Below are 18,593 nucleotides of genomic sequence, written 5' to 3'. Positions count from 1 at the left end.
AGAATGAGCAAACTTGCATAACTTATTCTAACTGCACAATTTGCATTTTCAAGGCCCAAATCGGGATTTGGTTCTTTTATAGCCATTTCAGCACAACAGTTCAGCAATTTTGCTATTACAGGAAATGCAAATATATATTTAATTCATCTGTTGTGAAACTATTGTTATACCTTTGGGATCATGTACAGTGGTACCTCGGGATACGAACTTAATTTGTTCCGGGAGTCCGTTCTTACCCCCGAAACATTTGCATCCAGAGGCGTGCTGTTCTGCGCAGGTGCTGGTGGCGGAAAACTTTCCTTTACTTCCGGGTTTGCCGCATGTGTAGCCCAAAGCATTCCCAAAGGGGGCGGTTCGTATCCAGACGTACCACTGTACATGCCTTTAATTCCTAAGCAACCAGATGGCTCTGACAATGCACAGCTTTGAGACATCATTAATATGCAAGATGATGCATATGCATTCATCATATAAATCTATTTGAATTGGCTTTTAGAGCTCTCTCTGAGTGTTGTGGAATATATATGATTAGTTTTTGTGTGCAGTGTAGACCATATACAGAACTGTGCTTTTTTTTATATATAAAAAAAGAAGTAAATAATAATGTTTTCTCTGTTTGGAAAAAAACTAAATCACAAGAAGGAAGGAATTGTATTGGGGAAAGGAGAATTGTGCTGCTTTGTTCTTTCCCGAGAAGGCCTCATTTGGGTGGAAATAATTGAATTTTCCCATTTAATAAAAACTGAATATTGAAATCTACTTCTTAACAGTAAAGTTGGCTTGACTATATTGTCTGTGCAGCTCAGATACTGAACTGTGGAGGGAAAGACTTCTGAAGTTTGGTCAAATTGAAAAGATGGCAGCATTTTACTTCATCTGTCCTCTATTTGCCATTTTCTGTAGATTTTAAATTATTTCAAAATAAAAAAGGCTTTTGTGTCTTCCGATATCTGAGAACAGATGAAGTAGGAAACATTAATGTGATTAATTTGGTAGAAAAGATAACTCTAATGCTTAATACTGTATACTTCTGATTTTTTTGTATTGAAACTTGACTGTTAATACAGCAACTTATATTAGATAATTCCTTTTATATCTCCTTTATTTTAAAAGACAGTTTATTTATCTCATTGTTATATTTCTCTACTACCTCTCATGCAAGGTGATCACAGTAGCATATGTGGCCTTCCTATATAAGCTCCCATCCAGGTACCAGCCTAACCCAAAAATGGAATTATATCAGGTGCTTGCAGATAATATTCTGTGCTGGCTGTAATATACCAACAACTAATGACCAGCAAAGCCAAATGCAGTCCACCAGCTAAATATAACATCCCATCATAATCTCCATAAAACACCTGTTTTTGCATGCTTGAGATAGCCATAATATAGAGACTATCCAGCATCTGCCAAACAATAATATGGACCTGGTGGGCTATGCCTGGTTGTGTAAGTTGCAAGTCAGTGCCCTCTGCTTTTGGTACAGGTGTCGTCATCACTCACTCCAGTACTAAACTCTGGTGATCCCATGCCTATTGGTTTGGAAGCAAAATGGAGCCTGAAATATTTTCACCTAGGAGGAAAGGCTGCAGCTTTGGGGACTTTTTAGTTTAGAAAAAATATGAGTAAGAGGTGAAATGATAGAAGTTTATAAAACTATTAATGGTACAGAAAAAGTGGATAGAAAAGTTTTTTCTCCCTCATAACACTAGAACTTGTGGACAAGCAGTGAAGCTGAATGTTAGAAGATTCAAGACAGATAAAAGAAAGCAATTCATGTAGCTCCTAGGTAGACTGTGGAACTTGCTCCCATAGGAGGCGGTGATGACCACCAGCATGGATAGCTTTAAAAGAGAATTGGAAATGTTCATGGAGGAAAGGGTTATCAATGGCTACTCTGCCTCCACAATTGGAGGCAGAAATGCTTCTGAATACCAGATGCTGGAAACCACAGGAAGGGAGAACACTCTTGTGTTTGCGTCCTGCTTGCAGGTTTCCCACAGGCGTCTAGTCCCATTAGAACAGGAAGCTGGACTACATGGGCCATTGGTCTGATGCAGCAGGCTCTTCTTATGTTCTTATTGAGTCATAAATAAAAAGAGAGGTGTATTTAAAAAGAGAAGGGGGTGCAAGGGCTTATGTTCAATGACTTACAGACCTGTGGAATATTGGGAAGGGGAGAACACAAGAGCTAAGAGCATGCATAGACAAACTAAGATCCAGGGGCTAAATCCGGCCCGTGGACAGTCCCGGAATCAGTGTGTTTTTACATGAGTAGAACGTGTAATTTTATTTAAGATGCATCTCTGGGTTATTTGTGGGGCCTGCCTGGTGTTTTTACATGAGTAGAATGTGTGCTTTTATTTAAAATGCATCTCTGGGTTATTTGTGGGGCATAGGGATTCGTTCATTCCCCCACCCCCAAAAAAATATAGTCCGGCCCCCCACAAGGTCTGAGGGACAGTGGACCGACCCATGGCTGAAAAAGTTTGCTGACCCCTGGCTAAGGGGGTATGACTGGCCTGCTTGAATTGCTAACAATGTATAGTGTATAGTGTACTAGAAGATCATTTATGGTTAGGGATGTGTGCTGTGAGGTTAAAAAACATCTATTTGTTCTTTGAGGTGGTTTCCAGAACACCACTTCTTTTCCATTTGTTATACAGCAATAAGGTGCTTGGGATCAAGGCTGGCAGCCAGCACAGTATGTAGAAAAGGTTTCAGGGTGGTAGGAAATAAAGGCTTCCTCTCCCTACCCCTCCCACATGAGACCTGAACAGTTTTACATGGCTCCACACTTGTTCCTACAAAGCATTAGGGCAAATGACCATTTAACAGTTCAATAAATTAACTAGAAAATCTTTACCATAACCATAAGGAAAAGAATGTTTTTATGGCTGCTAATGTGCATTAACGAGGGACGCGGGTGGCGCTGTGGGTTAAACCACAGAGCCTAGGACTTGCCGATCAGAAGGTCGGCTGTTCGAATCCCCGTGATGGGGTGAGCTCCCGTTGCTCGGTCCCTGCACCTGCCAACCTAGCAGTTCGAAAGCACGTCAAAGTGCAAGTAGATGAATAGGTACCGCTCCAGCGGGAAGGTAAACGGCTTTTCCATGCGCTGCTCTGGTTCGCCAGAAGCGGCTTAGTCATGCTGGCCACATGACCCGGAAGCTGTACGCCGGCTCCCTCGGCCAATAAAGCGAGATGAGCGCCGCAACCCCAGAGTCGGTCACGACTGGACCTAATGGTCAGGGGTCCCTTTACCTTTACCTTTAATGTGCATTAATAGCTTGCAATAAAGCAAATAACTTTAGTTTGGCAAAAGTTGTTGTTTTTCTTTCACCTAGCAGCTTTTGAAAGGAAAACACTTGAGATAGGCTATCTCTAAACCACAAAAGGAAGGAACCTCAGTGTATTGCAAGATCATCTGTAACCCATGGCATCTGTAATGTTGCATGACATACAAGTTTGCTTCAGCAATACTTGGGATCAACAGTGCTGCTTAAAGCATTTGTTCAGATTGTGTTTCCTTTCCTTGCCTGTCCAGCTCTGCACTCAGTGTACTCTTTCAAGGCTTGATTCCCAATCAACTAGGAGGTGAGAGTCCTTAAGATTTCTGATACGAACAAGTGTTAGTAGCTTTGGGTCACTGAAACTACTAATTGCAAAATTATGTAGAGAAAATGTTCACTAGCAAACTACCTACTCACAAACTTGTCAGTTTAGTACTACTACATGTAACACTACACAAGTCACATCCCACATTACTTTGGATTTAACATTTCAGATGTATGTAAAAGGGAAAGTCTTATTGTTGCATGTAAAAACTATTGTTTGCTACTGCTTGTATTTTCGGTCTCAACAATGTATAGATTGTATGCAGTGTAAGTTACTGTGCGTGTCAATAGACTGCTTTCAATCTTTAAAGCACCAGGCATTTTTAAGTTCAGATTTATAAGTACTTCTTTTTGTGGCTTTTGCAGGTTACACCATACACCAGAAGACATGGACAGCAGCAGTTTAATCCAGTTTGACGTTCCGGAGTACAGCAGCACCGTACTGAGCCAATTGAATGAGCTCCGCCTGCAGGGAAAGCTTTGTGATATCATTGTGCATATTCAGGGTCAGCCGTTTAGAGCTCACAAAGCTGTCCTAGCTGCCAGTTCTCCATATTTTCGTGACCATTCTGCATTAAGTACCATGAGCGGCCTCTCAATATCAGTTATTAAAAATCCCAGTGTCTTTGAACAGTTGCTTTCTTTTTGTTACACTGGAAGGATGTCTTTGCAACTGAAGGATGTTGTTAGCTTTCTAACTGCAGCTAGTTTTCTGCAGATGCAGTGTGTCATTGATAAGTGCACACAGATACTTGAAAGTATCCATTCAAAGATCAGTGTCGGTGAAGTTGACTCTGTCACTGTTGGTGCTGAAGATGCTCCGGAAAACCACAACGGTGTTAAAGATGACAGTTATTTTGCCAATCCAGTGGAAATCTCTCCTCCCTATTGCTCTCAGGTGCGGCAGTCTACTTCAGGCAGTGATTTAAGAATGGAAACAACTTCCAACAAATCTTTCCGTAACCGTCTACAAGAAGAAGGGCACTCAGACCGTGGTAGTAGTGGGAGCATTTCAGAATATGAGATTCAGATTGAAGGTGATAATGACCAAGGGGACTTGGTAGTCAGAGAGAGCCAGGCTGCTGAGGTGAAAGTTAAAATGGAAAAATCTGACCGGCCAAGTTGCTCAGATAGCTCTTCTCTTGGTGATGATGGATACCACACTGAAATGGTGGACGGCGAGCAAGTAGTGGCTGTTAACATTGGCTCCTACAGTTCTGTATTGCACAATGCCTACTCTCTATATTCCCATGGCTCATCCCAATCTGCTAATGCACCTGACACCTTTGGAAGCCTAAGAAACTCAAGCTCTTCAAGATCCATGCTAGGTTCTCTTAGAGGCCGCGGCCGTCAAAAACGGATCTCTACTAGCTACTTACATAGTGATGTTTCAGCACAAGGAGCTGATGGAGAATCTGCAGCGAATCACCCAGGTTATGAAAACAGTCCACGGGAAAGGAATTCAAGAGGTCACTGGTATGCATACAGTGAAAGATTAATCTGTATATACTGTGGGAAGTCTTTCAACCAGAAAGGGAGTCTTGATAGGCACATGAGGCTGCACATGGGAATAACCCCCTTTGTGTGCAAATATTGTGGGAAGAAGTACACGCGCAAGGACCAACTTGAGTACCATATCCGTGGCCACACAGATGACAAACCTTTCCGCTGTGAGGTCTGTGGAAAATGTTTCCCTTTCCAGGGAACTTTAAACCAGCACCTGCGAAAGAATCATCCTGGTGTAGCAGAAGTAAGAAGCAGGGTTGAGTCTCCAGAAAGAACAGAAGCCTATCAAGAACAGAGAGATGATGATGCTTCAGCCTCTGAAACGCTGGATTATAGCATGGATATACAGACATCTGATTAAAATTTACTGCGTCCCTCAGTGCAACTCAAACAAAGCACATTGATCAACGCATTTCCTTCTCGTTTCTTTGATAAGTTTTGTAACAGGTATAACAGCATTGTCGTTTTCCTGATTTTGCAAGTCTTCTGGTCCCTGTTCCTGGACAGAAGGTTACTGACTTTTTTCTTTTTCTTTTTCTTTTTTTTGGAAGGAAGTAGGGTTAGCTTTACTCCTAAAAATGTTTATAAAGAGCATAATATTTTGCAAACAATACATGAAGAAGGAGGGAGGCTGGGGCTTCAACAGTGAAAGATAATAAAAACAAGCAGATACGGCCGAATAGTATAGCCTCTCCTTTTGTGCTTTGTGCAGCCTAATCCTATGTAGATATACTTGGATGCAAGCCCTACTGAATTCAATAGGACTTGCTTCCAGTAGTGTGCTAGGATGGCAGCCTTAACAAACATGTTATGTAGGAGCATAAGGTATACCTCCCAGGGTCCCATCTATGTGTCATACTAAGTTGTGGGTTTGGGTGGGTGTTTATTTGTTGTTGTTTGAATAACTATTTTGATAGCTTTGAATTTTATATAATATATATTATTATATATAAACATATATACGATGTTCACTTTTTCTCTTTTGGTTGGGGTGAATGTAGAAGTATCTTAAACGGAAAGGAAAAAAACCTCTCTATAAAAGGCTTTCAACTTTTAATCTTCTCTTTAGGGTTTTTTCCTGCTTTTTCATGAAGCTTTGCTCCCCCCCCCCCCCATGTTCATATATTGTGTCCAAAAGTGAGCAATGCTTTGAAATAACTTTGCTCAATAAGCATGCATAAACCAAATGCCATAATTGTATTAACTTTACAATGGGGATTGTTTGGGTTTTTTGTCTAGAATATAAACTAGACAACCTGTGGTGCTGCCCCTTTTTTATATAGAAATGTGTTGTTATACTAGCCAACCCAAAAGTAGCATTGTGGTTTTAAATGTTTTTACTATCCTCAGAATCTACCTTCATTTCGTACTGTAGAAAGCATACCAGGTAAATCAGTCTTACTTTAATCACTCTGATTATATAGTTGGTTTAAAGAAGGCTAAGCAGGATGTTGCAGTCATTTCTGCAATATTTCTGTACAGTGTTCTAGTGAATCACTTCCACAGAGCTGTTTTCAGGTGCGCCATAACTTCCGATTTACCATTTTCAAGTGAAATTAAAGCACTTGTATTTTTACTTTTTGTAACAATGCCATGCGGGATTTATGAGCAATATATCTTATTGTATTAGAGAAGTTCTTTTGGCTTCTCCATAATTTCAACAGCTGCTCAGTATTTTATTTTTCATAAAGAGCCAATGACAAACACATTTACACATCCTTTTAGAAATTATTATTTTTTCTCCTTCAGACGTTTGGTATCTTTCTAAAGTGGTGCTAACTTTTTTCTATTACATCCATAATAGATATAAAAAAATGTGAAACCTTACTATAGTGGAATCACAGATTTTTCCAGTTATTTATCTGCCTGAAAACACCTCACAAAAGTGTGGGCTGGCAAATAATTGCTGTATGAAAACTCTTATCAAGTAAATAGAATACAGATGTTTGTGAATAATATTTTTAGTACGTATATACTTGGATATATTTATGCTTGGCAGAATGAGAAACTTCTTGGTAGATATATTCATCAGGATAGAAAGCTGTTAGTGACAGAAGCTGCATGACAAGAGAGACCCCTCCCCGCCGCCCTCCACCTACCTGTCTCCTCTCCTGGTTCTGCTTCAGTTTCTGCCTTATATTCCCTAAGCTAGTGCTGCTGTAGCTTTAAGGTTTCCTGGCAGAGCAGTACAGAGGCATTAAAATTATGCTGGAACAAGCCTGGGCAGTGAGACACAGTGAGATGCTTACTTGGCCGGTAGCCATCAAAAAGGATCCTTCTGCAGGTACTGTATATGGAATTATTGGAACCCGTTTTCTCTTTATTAGAGTTTTAAATCTTCACCCACTTTTAGGAGCATTCTGTTCCCTCTTAAAACAAATTGGATGTTTGCTTCTTTCCCCACTGAGTGAAATAGGGAGTGCTGCACAAAAATTTGTTGACACCTCTCCCAGATAGGATATTCAGAATGTGTGGATTTCTTGCTGCCTTCAAGATTTTGTGTGTTTGTAATTTAATGTGTTGACTTTTGAATCTGAGCCTCTGTTCTTAATTCTTGTATGATTCCCTAAATTTCTCACAACTGTGAATTTTAATCATATAAAAGTGTATGGGTTTTCTTAATAGGAAGTCATAATCCTTCAAAATTCTCATTCTTCAGGAGCTACTTCTATTTTTCACTTATATTCTATGATTTAAAACACTGAGAAAATAGTTGTGGTTATACTATGGGTGGCTGATAGATACAGTGTTTGGAGCTTTTGAAGATCTGTACAAAGTGCTCCATAAAAAGTACTTTAGCTGGAGAGCAAGTGATTTATACAATTTGTAACCAGCACCCCATATCAGCTTTCATTTTCCAAATCACTTAAGAAAAATGAAGCTTGGATGCTTGCAGTGGTTTTGAGGGCTTACAGCTTTGTTTGAGATTTTAAAAGAATAGACTTCTGCAGTATTTTTAGAATGGACTTTTCTTTACTGTTTATCAAAGCCAGTAATAAGGATTAATGTTAACAGTAAATCAGGTTTGTTCTTTAGACGCAGTTTTAGTTAGACAAAATGATCATTCTTTTCCTACTATAGCTGCCTAAGAGATTCTTTCCCAGGGAAATACTAACTTCCCTCCTTTTCCCTTTCTACTATTAGTATAAACAAGGGCTGGAGCCCCAGAAAAGCCAATTTCAGTGCACATTCCATATGTGCACACAGGCCTTTCCTGCTTTCTGACTTCCTACTACAGCCCCACCCCCATCCACTTCTGAGGATCAGGAGGCTAGAGCGGTGTAAAATGAAATGGGAGGGATGCAGCTGGGCAGGTAGAATGGAATTGGTGACAGACCCATCCCAAGCATGCAGAGAAATGCTTTTCACAGGCCTCTGGATTTCCAGCCTGCTTCAGGGAGGGTACATGTCTGTTCATTCATTCTTATAACACATTAAGATACAAATCAATTTTATTCTACCTTTTGATATGCTTGCATTTGAGGCCATCAAACAAAAGTCTGGACATGCAGAGTTAAAAATGTAACACTTTACAGTGAACCTGTGCTGTGGTGCCTTTTAAGCCACTTGGGTTTACGCCATAGTAGTATTAGTCAAGGAAAGAGGGGAAAGGCAGTTAACTTTGTATTTCCCTGACTTTTGTCTCTGTGTCAATCTTAAAAGTTGTTTTAAATATAGTTTTTGAATCTGTAAACATGGTTGAACTGGTTTGAGTTTACCAAAGAGTGACTTAACATAATTTTGGATATTTTTGATTGTACAGCTTTCAGGTTCAAATGTTGTGGTGGAACTGTTAAAAGCCTAGGAGTTATCAATCTCCTGACTTTTGAGAGATTTTTGAGTTCCATATACTCATTCATGTTGATGGCCAAATTCACATAATGCTAAATCATGGTTTAGTGCTGTGCGCATGAGCCGCAGCAAGTCCAAACAAAGCCTTGGGCACCTATACTTCTCCCTCTGATTTCCATGCAGCTGAAAAGACTTATGCAGCATTTAGCTTCACTTTCACAGAATCACTGGTGGTGATTTAAAATAAGCTCTGGTCAGTTTCTAAAGAAGGCAACTTCAAACCATAGAAAGTAGGGACTGCACTGCCCATTTTGCACAAAGCTCTAAGCCACTGTTCAGTGTAGCATAGGAACAAGGCCGGTATGTTTTTCCTCTTTCTGCTGCCTATTGGGGTTCAAAATTATCAAGCCATAATATAGTACTGTAAAGATCAAGAGCTTCACTGGACATGTAGGCAGCTCTAGAGATCTAATCTGGAGTAGTTAACTTGCGTATCTTCCATTTGTTTCCCTGAATTTGAAATGTGCCTAAAGGCCAGTTCACAGAAGACACAAGCCACCTTGAACACCCATTTGGTGAAAAGGTGGGATATAAATCTAGCACACAAATACAGTGGTACCTCGGGTTAAGAACTTAATTCATTCCGGAGGTCCGTTCTGAACCTGAAACTGTTCTTAACCTGACGCACCACTTTAGCTAATGGGGCCTTCTGCTGCCACCGCGCCGCCGGCGCACAATTTCTGTTCTCATCCTGAAGCAAAGTTCCTAACCCGAGGTACTATTTCTGGGTTAGCAGAGTCTGTAACCTGAACCGTCTGTAACCCGAGGTACCACTGTAAATGGTGTTCTCATACACTCTGTAGGTGCATTTGTGTAAACAATGCAATATTCATACAAGGCAATTATAGGAGGTGCAGAACTGCAGACATGTGCAGTTTTCTATTTTAGTGGTAGTCCCATGTCCCATTTTCACCCCACCCCACATGCAGCATCTATCCTAAGTTGATGCATCATCACATTATGCATTCCCCTCCACATCATCAATGGGTGAAGATACAGCACAACATTACACACTGTGTGTACACATTTCTGAAGGAATTTGACATAGGAATACTGTTTTAGCATTCTACCCACACTCAGCAGTACCTCCGGAGATTGTAGCAGCTGGCAAAATGCTGTTTGATTGGAGGAGCTGCTGGCTTCCTGTAGCCTCCCAGTTCCCTGTCTCAGTTGTCTACATTAATGCACCGTGTCTGTAAAATGGCTGGGGATTGCCTGTGTGTAGGGCAGAAAGTTTTGTGTTGAAGCAGCTTTTGTCTTCCTTGGATTTTGCCCTAGATGTGCTGCAACACACAAGAGACTAGCAGACAAAGCTTCAAGTCAGGCAGCAGCATCTAAATCGTGCCTTGTCACATTATGGTTCCATGGTAATGGGGTGCCATCTTTTTATCCTTTGAAATTCATATCTTATGTCCACCAGGATGAAAAGCATGCAGTGAATTATTTTAGGTGAATTCTGAAAATACTGTGCAGTACTGATTGCTGTACAGTTTTGATTAGTGTGCAACTGTTAGTGTATTTCATTTAAAATGAACACAAAAGCCAAGAAAACCAGTAAGATTAAATATTGGGTTGAAAATATGTGAAATCATGCAGGCTGGTTCATAATTGAGTCTCTCAAACTACCTTTTTAGCTACATAGACAATGTGAAGAAGAATAAAAACAGTGACAGTGTCATTTTTTTCTCCTCTAGATGTTTTAACCTATTTACAAACTGTGAAAAACAAAAATAAATTTTATACTTTTTGCTAATATTTGTGGTTTTAAGCAGCTGTTATTTTTTTCTTAACTGGTTTATCTTCCATATAATTTTTATTGAAGTTGTAAATAAGACTCAGAAAATAGCTTTGTAAATACGTGAGATTTTTTTTTTTTAAAGCAACGCAGCGCCTCACAGTTGGTTCTGTATTCAAGTGTGAATGCTTTTAATGGCAGAAAGGATACTGTCTTTCACTGTTGGCAGAATTTACTGTTTAAGTTGAAATCAGGGATGCTCATCTTAAGGGGAGACATGTGGAATTTCAGTAGCCTCTAGCCAGCCTTTTATTTATGCTTTGCAGCATAATAAGTTACCAGATTTGTCCATGTTTTGCTTATTTAGAGTTGTTGCAGACCTGACCTCTTTTTAGCCACAGTTCAGAGGTCAGGAGCAAAATCTCACCATACCACCTTGATCCTGGCCAAGAGCAATGTTTGAATTGATGTTAATTATGAATAAGACTATAACCAGGTTTCCATCTGGTTCTTAACCTGGCTAGTTCAGCATGGTTAAAGCTAGTCAATCTTAATCATAGTTAATCTTAATCATAGTTAAGTGGGAGGGGATAATGTGCACTCCTCTCAAGAGCAAAATCCAGCAGTCCACACATACACACAATTTCTTTTAACCATGGATAAATGTTCTTTTTACATATGCATCACCCCACAATGGCACAGACACCATGCATGTAGGAAAGAGCCAATTACCTACATGCAGGGTTGAGATTAAAGTGCACATAAACCACCTCTGGGATTGAGCACTCCTAGCCTAAATTGGATTATTTACAAGTCTCTTTTAAGGTTCCCAGAATAACTAAATATATTCTGAAAGTCTTTCATTTATTTCTGGTCAGAATTAAGTTGTTTTGATGTAACTGTTATGGGTTAACATAAGATTAGCACGAATTTTTAAACAAGGGCTGGGAGAAGAGGGTGTGACAGAGCTTTATCTTGACTGAAATCTATCTTATTTGAAATGTATGTTTTTAGTTTACTGTGACTTCTGTTTTATTTTTGTCATCTGAAAGGGTTTCATGTTGAAGCCACTGAAAAGGGACTCAAATATGCAACACCTAATCTATTTTCTAAGGGAATTTTACCCTTGAATGGTGCTTTTAGACTGGTCAGGGTTATTTATTAAATTTTTATATATTTTAAAGTATTTGGGAATTGTGTAAATCCTTTATATATATAATATATAGTATATATATATATATGAATGAGTCTATTTAGTTCCATGAATTGTAAGCAACAGTAATACTCAGCAACTGAACCCGAAGTTCAGTGAAGTCATTCAGAATGTTCAGAGTTTGGCAGTCATGCATCTCTTTTTTCAGTTAAATACCCTTAAAGGACTTAAAACTATACAGCCTGTTGCGCTCTCAGACATCCTTAAAATGGTGCATTAAATCAGTTATGCAAGCTTACATAATAAATGCTAAATGGAAATTGGGTCTGAGAGAGTTGTTCTGTGTCCCTACTTGGAGATATGGAGCAAAGTGTCAGTAACATGGCTGTGGTTATAACCTTTATAAATATCTGCTTTTAAGACACAGGACACAGCTGTCCTACTGTCAGCATGCTGCAGTGGTTTTCAAAATTTTCAAAGGTTTTCTCAGAATAGATCCATTGGAATGAATGGGCCCCAGTTAACCCAAATGACTAACATTGAATACAACCCTGTGCTCTGGAGAACCCTTGCATTCCCTAGAAGTTTGGGGCTCTTCCGTGGGAAAATGCTTGCCATTCCTAATACTGCAGCCAGCAGGGGAGTACTGCTTGCACGCTACGCTGAACTTTCAGTTCATGCAGGACATAAGGCCCAACATGCAGCTTAGAGAGCACTTAGATTGAACATGATAATACATCCCAGAAGAGCTTTGCAGCCACCAAGCATGGTCCCCCCCTTCCCCCCCCTTTACCCTAGAAGCCTCAAGTACACACAACAGAAGCAGGTACAAAACAGTGGCTCAGTGGAGTGGACAGATATTTAACATAAAGGTGTAGGGTGCCTCTGAACAAATACTAAGCCAGTGGTGAGGAACTGCTAGCCAGTGGGTCGAATTCAGCCCACAAGGCCAATTATCCACCTGATGTCATAAGCTAAGAAATTTAATTTTGGTACCAGAACTAAGCTCCAGTCCTTGCAAACCAAAATCCACTCCTGCTTCCTTCCCCTCACCAGTTTTGTTTCAGTAGCTGTGAGAGCTCTTTGGTGCTGTCAAAGAGCTAGGAATAAGAAACCCTTGCTGGTCTACTGCAAGCCACCCAGTAGGTTCTGATCTTCCTTCCATTGTTCCAGAACATGCCTCAGAATCCAGCAGTCCCCTAACAGATCAGTCCAATGCAGGAAATAATCCCTGAAGAGTCAAAAGAGTGAAAACCACTGGGCATACTGGGAGATTAGTCTTTGGACTTTGCTAAAGGCCTGTTTACACATCTTTCAATTTAGAGGAGAAACTCATGGCTGATTTGCATGATCTAGCTACACTTGTTTTATCAGAAAATTGTACTATTAAGTAAACATCTACCATTTATAGATTGATTTTGTTTTTCCTCATAAATATTTGAACACTTTGAATGACTAACCTCAATGTCAATACCTTGCAATATTAAACCGGTAACCTCACAAACTCCACACTTCATCACCATATGAAGTAAATGAAGCTAGCTAAAGCGGATGCTGTTAAAAGCAACTAACTTGCCATTAAGGATTATTTTATAGCATGAAATATTTTAGAATATTTATTCAAATGATTATTTTAATCTTGTACTCGGTTTTTTGTTTTGTTTCTAGATTTTGTGACATGAATATTTCAGTGCTGCTTTGTTTTGTTCTGATGGATTTCTTGTTTCTTGCTTGTAAATTGCCTTTTTTATGGTATAAATAAAGTCAATGGGAATTGCTGTTTATAAATTAAAATGCTTCTGAAGCACACATTCTGTCTTTGAATTCTGTTTTTTTAAAAAAAAATTGGAAGACTATCAATGGGGCTTTATCTTCTCCTTGTGACTGGCTAAAATCATTATGAATCCAGACCAAATTTGGGTTTTCCTTGCCCAAATGATGTCACTACTGTCCAAAACTGCCTCCTTTTGTCCATATTTCCCTTGTAAAACAAACTTCATAACTCTATGAGGTAGGTCAGCATTAGAATTTTACAGATAATACTAATTACAGGTGCTTAATTACTCATGCATCAGCACATATTAGTGCTACACTTGGAACTTTTCCATTCTGTAATATTGTGCCATTTTTGTTCCAACACAGGTGGAGACTTGCCAGAACTTGTTAAAATGTGAAAAAAGACCTGATCTGTTTTGGGTTCTTTCTAGTGTAGCCTAGCAGTGTGCAGTATGAGGTTTAAGTGCACTAAATCACAGTCTTTGATTTTTCAGGAGACTAACCCCTACGTACATTTGTATCAATAAAGTCTTAATCACCCTGCCCCCCCTTAAAACCTGTGTATGTGGTGTTCCTTTGGGAAACCCCAGCTAGGGCAAACCCTTTACAGATCTCTCCAACATTGCCATTTTTGTGTAATGATCCTGTGTGTACCTTCACCTACTATGCTAGGGGAGGAGAACCTGTGGCCCTCCATATGCTGTTGAGCTTCAGCTCTCATAAGCACATATGAGTGTTACACTTGGAACTTTACATTCCCAAATATCATGTTCTTTCTTTGTATAAATACAAACAAAATAAATCCTTCCTTACACTCGTCTCCACAGACTGGCTTCTGAGAGGGGGACAAGCAACTTGCCTGGCCTGGGCCTCCAGGGCTTGTTGCTCATCTACTGTTTTTTTTTCTTGTTTAGGCAAAGTAATGGATGCTTCCCCCTCACACTATAGGCAGCATTGGATTGTCCTCCATAGTGGCAGTAGCAGTATAATGAGAACTGCCACCCCAGAGGCTTTAATTTTCAGCCCTTACGGTGGTGGCATTGGCTAGGGAGGATTCCTAAAGATAGTCAATGTACAGGATGCCCATTATCACCTTTGTTTCTGAATTTCTGTTTAAAAGCCCTAGCCTGTATTAAACAACATGATGAGATTCATAGAGCAGTCCATTACTCAGCTGAATATAAATTAGTTTTATTTTCAAATGATATACTCTTACTTATTATGAAACCTCATACTACTATTCCATCACTGATGCAAACAATAAATACTTTTGGTCAAATTTCTGGATAGTCTATTAATTTGGCAAAGTCAGAATTGGTACCTATAATAGGGTTGCCATATTCTAAAAGGCAAAAAAGAGGACACATTTGCCACCTTCTAGGTCAGTATTGTCTACACTGACTGGCTGCAGCTGTCCAGGGTTTCAGACAGGAGCCCTTTTCCCACCCCACCTGGAGATGGGGGCCTGCATTCAGAGCAGATACTCTGCCACTGAGCTATGGCCCTAAAACAGAAGATGGGATGAGCAGGGAGAGTTTTAAAGAGATTGACAGACCCTGGATGAGGCTTTCACAGCAAGTCATTAGGCAGAGGCTGGGCAGGGTAGGGGGTAGAACACTGTATTTGGAGGGAGGGGGGAGAAAGGGACGCAGCCGGTGGTGGAGGGGGATGGGGGAAGACCTCGGTGGGAGGAGGGAAAGCAGAGAAAAGGCAGAGAATGGAAGAGAGATCCCTCCAGAAGGAGAGAGGGAAGGGAAGGAAGAGGGGGGGGGCGTCCAGACATGAGGCAGAAGGCAAAGGACTGAAAAAGCTATGCAATGGCGAGAGGCGGCGGGGGGCGGGGGGAATGAAACAGCAGAGAAAAGGAGAGGGGGGGAGCGAACGGAAATCGCCAGGGGAAAAACGTCAGGAAGCGCAGCAGAGACGTGGGTAAATCAATAACTCCCAGTTAGAGGAAAGGAGGGTCTCCCTGAGCCAAAGACAGCCTTATTTTATGGAGGGCGCCCCCAAAAGGGGAGAGAAGGGTGGTTGTGCGGGGTGGGGAGGGATCATTGGCTGGAAGAAGAAAGCGTGAGAGGAGGGATGCTGAGGAGGCGCGCTGGGGAGCAGGGGGAGCCAGAGAGAGAGAAAAAGGCTGCTATTGATTTTGTCCTGGGGGGCGTCGATCGGGTGCCGAGAGGTGGCTGCCTAACTCTCGGTCCCCCTCTCTCCTGATCTTTGCCTCCTTTCCCACACGAGGATTCACAATTTTCCCAGCACTCGCGCGCGCGCACCCCAACGGGTTTTGCAAATAACCACACGCTGCTGCAGCTGTCTTCTCCCCTCCATGCTGGAGCGTCTGCTCTCCGAGACTACCTACTTACCTGGCCACACAGTGCCTTCCCCCTTTTGCCAGCAGCCCCCTTACTCCCACCCCATCCCCACCCGACCAGACCAGACCAGACCTAACGACAGCGCCTCTCTAACCTCCATGGCAACCACCACCAGCCCCGTCGCGCGGGCTGTCACTCAAATCCATGGTGGAGCAAAGCTGGGAGGGAGCGAACTACCGGCTGCAGCACCTCCAAACCCGGTCCGCATCTTCACGCTCTCCTGCCCAAGCGCTTGAAACTGGCGCGAGAAAAGAGACCCAAGTGCTCCCCACAGTGGAGCAGCCAATCCGAAGTCGCAGTGACGATATTCGCCCTCCTTATTCCGCTTTCAGGGTCGAAGGGAAAGAGCAGCGGCGCCTTGCCGCTGGGTTCTAGCGCCCCGCCGCCGCCACCTACAAGGCTTGACCCAGCAAAAAACCTGGACATTTTGGGAAATTATAAAAATCCCCCCCCCGAAAAAAATGTGGAACAATTTGCTGGTTGTGTCCGGGGAAAAACCGGACATAGGGCAAGCCTACAAGTAGCGGTGGGAAGCAGACACTCTAGTACATAGCTGTCAAGTGTCCCTTATTTGAAGGGACAGTCCCTTATTCCAGCGCCATGTCCCGCTGCTGTCCCTTATTGATGGATGTCCCTTAAATGTCCCTTAAATTTCAAAGGAAGCAGCTCCTCTCCCTCCCTCCCTCCCTGCCGGCCAGGGAGGAGGGAGGCTCCAACTGTGTTGCTTGGCTGTGTTGCTCACCCAATAAGAAGTCTAAGAACGACTGGGGGGTGGAGCTTGCATGCCTTGTGTGTGGCTAGTTAATGCAAGCTGAGGGGTTTTTGAATGCTGGGCGCCATTTTGTTGCACATGCTGCTGCAGACTTTGCAGTGCAAAGCCAGGCCGGGGAGCCATCTTAAGTCGAGGCTGCATAGGCCTTGTGGTGCATGTGATTCAGATTCTATTCAGTTGAACCTCTGGTTACAAAGTTGGTTGGACAGTGTTTTAGAAGCTACCCAGCATGAGTTTGACCAGACTGCAGGAGGACAGGAAGACTGGAGTGCCTGGAACAGGTGAGGCTGCAGGTCCCTTATTTTGGCTGCTGGTCCCTTATTTTCAAGGCTCCTAGTCCCTTATTTTCAAAACTGTAAGTTGACAGCTATGCTCTAGTATCTTTCCATGGATCGATGCTTACTGGATCTAAAGACAAAAGAATAGTTTTCTTCCCCGAAAGAGAAGAATGGTGCAGCCCACAGAGTCTCCGAAATCAGTGCCCTTTAGTGGTAAAGCATCTCTGTATCTTCCATAGCGACATAGTGATTCACCGATTGGATCCCAATCTCCTTGCCAATGTGCTGTCAAAGTTCTATCTTCAACAAGAAGTAATCTTGTCCACCTTCTGCCCAAAGACATCACACAATGGTCGCTGGTCTCTGAAGCTTTTGAGTTTGGGGGGAACCCCCTAACCCTAGAAATTAGAAAATGGTGGGATTTTGATTATTTTGGATATGAATGAAATTACATGCCTGCAGAACTGGGTCAGACGAGGAATCCCTGGACTGGCTTATGCAAACCAGCCTGGCCAAGCAGAGGTTTTAACATGACAAAAGGTGTGGATGGAGCATCCAAGAGGAATCTTGGGCCTGAGTGAAGAGAGATTGCCAAGGTGATGGTGTATGAGAGAGAGGTCACAGGAAAAGGATATCTTTAGTATGCTGGGAAGAGAAGGGGAGATCCATCCTTCAGCATTCTCGCTGGGAGAGATGCCTTTAGTGCTGCACTGCTGTAGGGTAATGCCCCTCTTGAAATTACTATGCGGTAAGATTTCGACTCCCTCCAGCAGACTGCAGGTGTAAATATGTGAATAAATCATATTTCTTAAAGCTATGACAGTCTCCACAACATCTTCAATTCTCCAAAGGAGAACAAACTCTGGCTGAGCACCTGGATCCCCCTGCAAACTTGCTACCGATTGGCAGAGTGTGGGGGTGGTGCCCAACTTTTGTAACAGTATATATTACCTGTATAAAGGACGTACAACAAACTTCTCTTTGTCTCATTTTATCCCTCCTCCGTGAGGCAGAGGGTAACACCAACTACTCTTTCCAGAAGCTTAAGGGTGTGTCCTATGAGGCACAGAAACTGCCTCTTCCCAAACATCTGACTGCCCATTCCATGAGAGCAGCCACAACTTCAGCTGCTTTTTCTACAAATGCCTCCTTAGAAATATGCAGAGTAGTGACCGGGCCATCCCTCAGCACTATAGGCACCATAAGATGAATCCCTTATAGAAAGCTTTCCGACAATAAAAACTTGCAGCTGGGACCCACACTAGTTGGGTAAACTTTTGTACGTCCAAACCCAGTGATGCTACACTGCAGAAACACCAACTTGCACCAAGGATTGGGGGTGTGGGTGTGATGTCCCGTGTGTGTTACAACGCGCAACGTTGCGTTACGATATCAGGAAGAGCCAGGGGCAAAGCTGAATGCAGCGCCAGCGCAGCTTCAATGACCAACAGCTCCAACTCTCTGGCGCTCAGCCTCCTCTTGCAGCTGCTACCATGGGGGGAGGCGTCCCCCCAAATAAAATATTGGGGAGG

General features: G+C 42.1%; 1 protein-coding gene and 1 long non-coding RNA gene across 5 annotated transcripts in view; one reads left to right on the top strand and one right to left on the bottom strand.

Annotated features, from left to right (window-relative positions):
- The window catches only part of ZBTB34 (zinc finger and BTB domain containing 34), a 33,682-nt gene extending 22,954 nt beyond the window's left edge, over window positions 1-10,728 (top strand). For all 3 annotated transcript variants that reach the window (XM_053374775.1, XM_053374774.1, XM_053374773.1), the window contains exon 2: window positions 3,984-10,728. In XM_053374775.1, coding sequence (XP_053230750.1) covers window positions 4,006-5,484 — 1,479 coding nt within the window. In that variant the 5' untranslated portion in view covers window positions 3,984-4,005 and the 3' untranslated portion in view covers window positions 5,485-10,728. The remainder of the gene's footprint in view (window positions 1-3,983) is intronic.
- LOC128406909 (uncharacterized) overlaps window positions 719-18,593 on the bottom strand; it is a 30,100-nt gene continuing 12,225 nt past the window's right edge. The window contains exon 3 of one of the 2 annotated variants that reach the window (XR_008328653.1): window positions 719-950. This is a non-coding gene — a long non-coding RNA (uncharacterized LOC128406909). Of the gene's footprint in view, window positions 951-17,101; window positions 17,460-18,593 lie in introns of those variants that run through there. The other variant, XR_008328652.1, reaches the window with a different exon arrangement.

The sequence above is a fragment of the Podarcis raffonei genome, chromosome Z, assembly GCF_027172205.1.
Source record: "Podarcis raffonei isolate rPodRaf1 chromosome Z, rPodRaf1.pri, whole genome shotgun sequence".
NCBI classification, from domain to species: Eukaryota; Metazoa; Chordata; class Lepidosauria; order Squamata; family Lacertidae; genus Podarcis; species Podarcis raffonei.
This window is presented reverse-complemented; position numbering and strand designations above follow the sequence as displayed.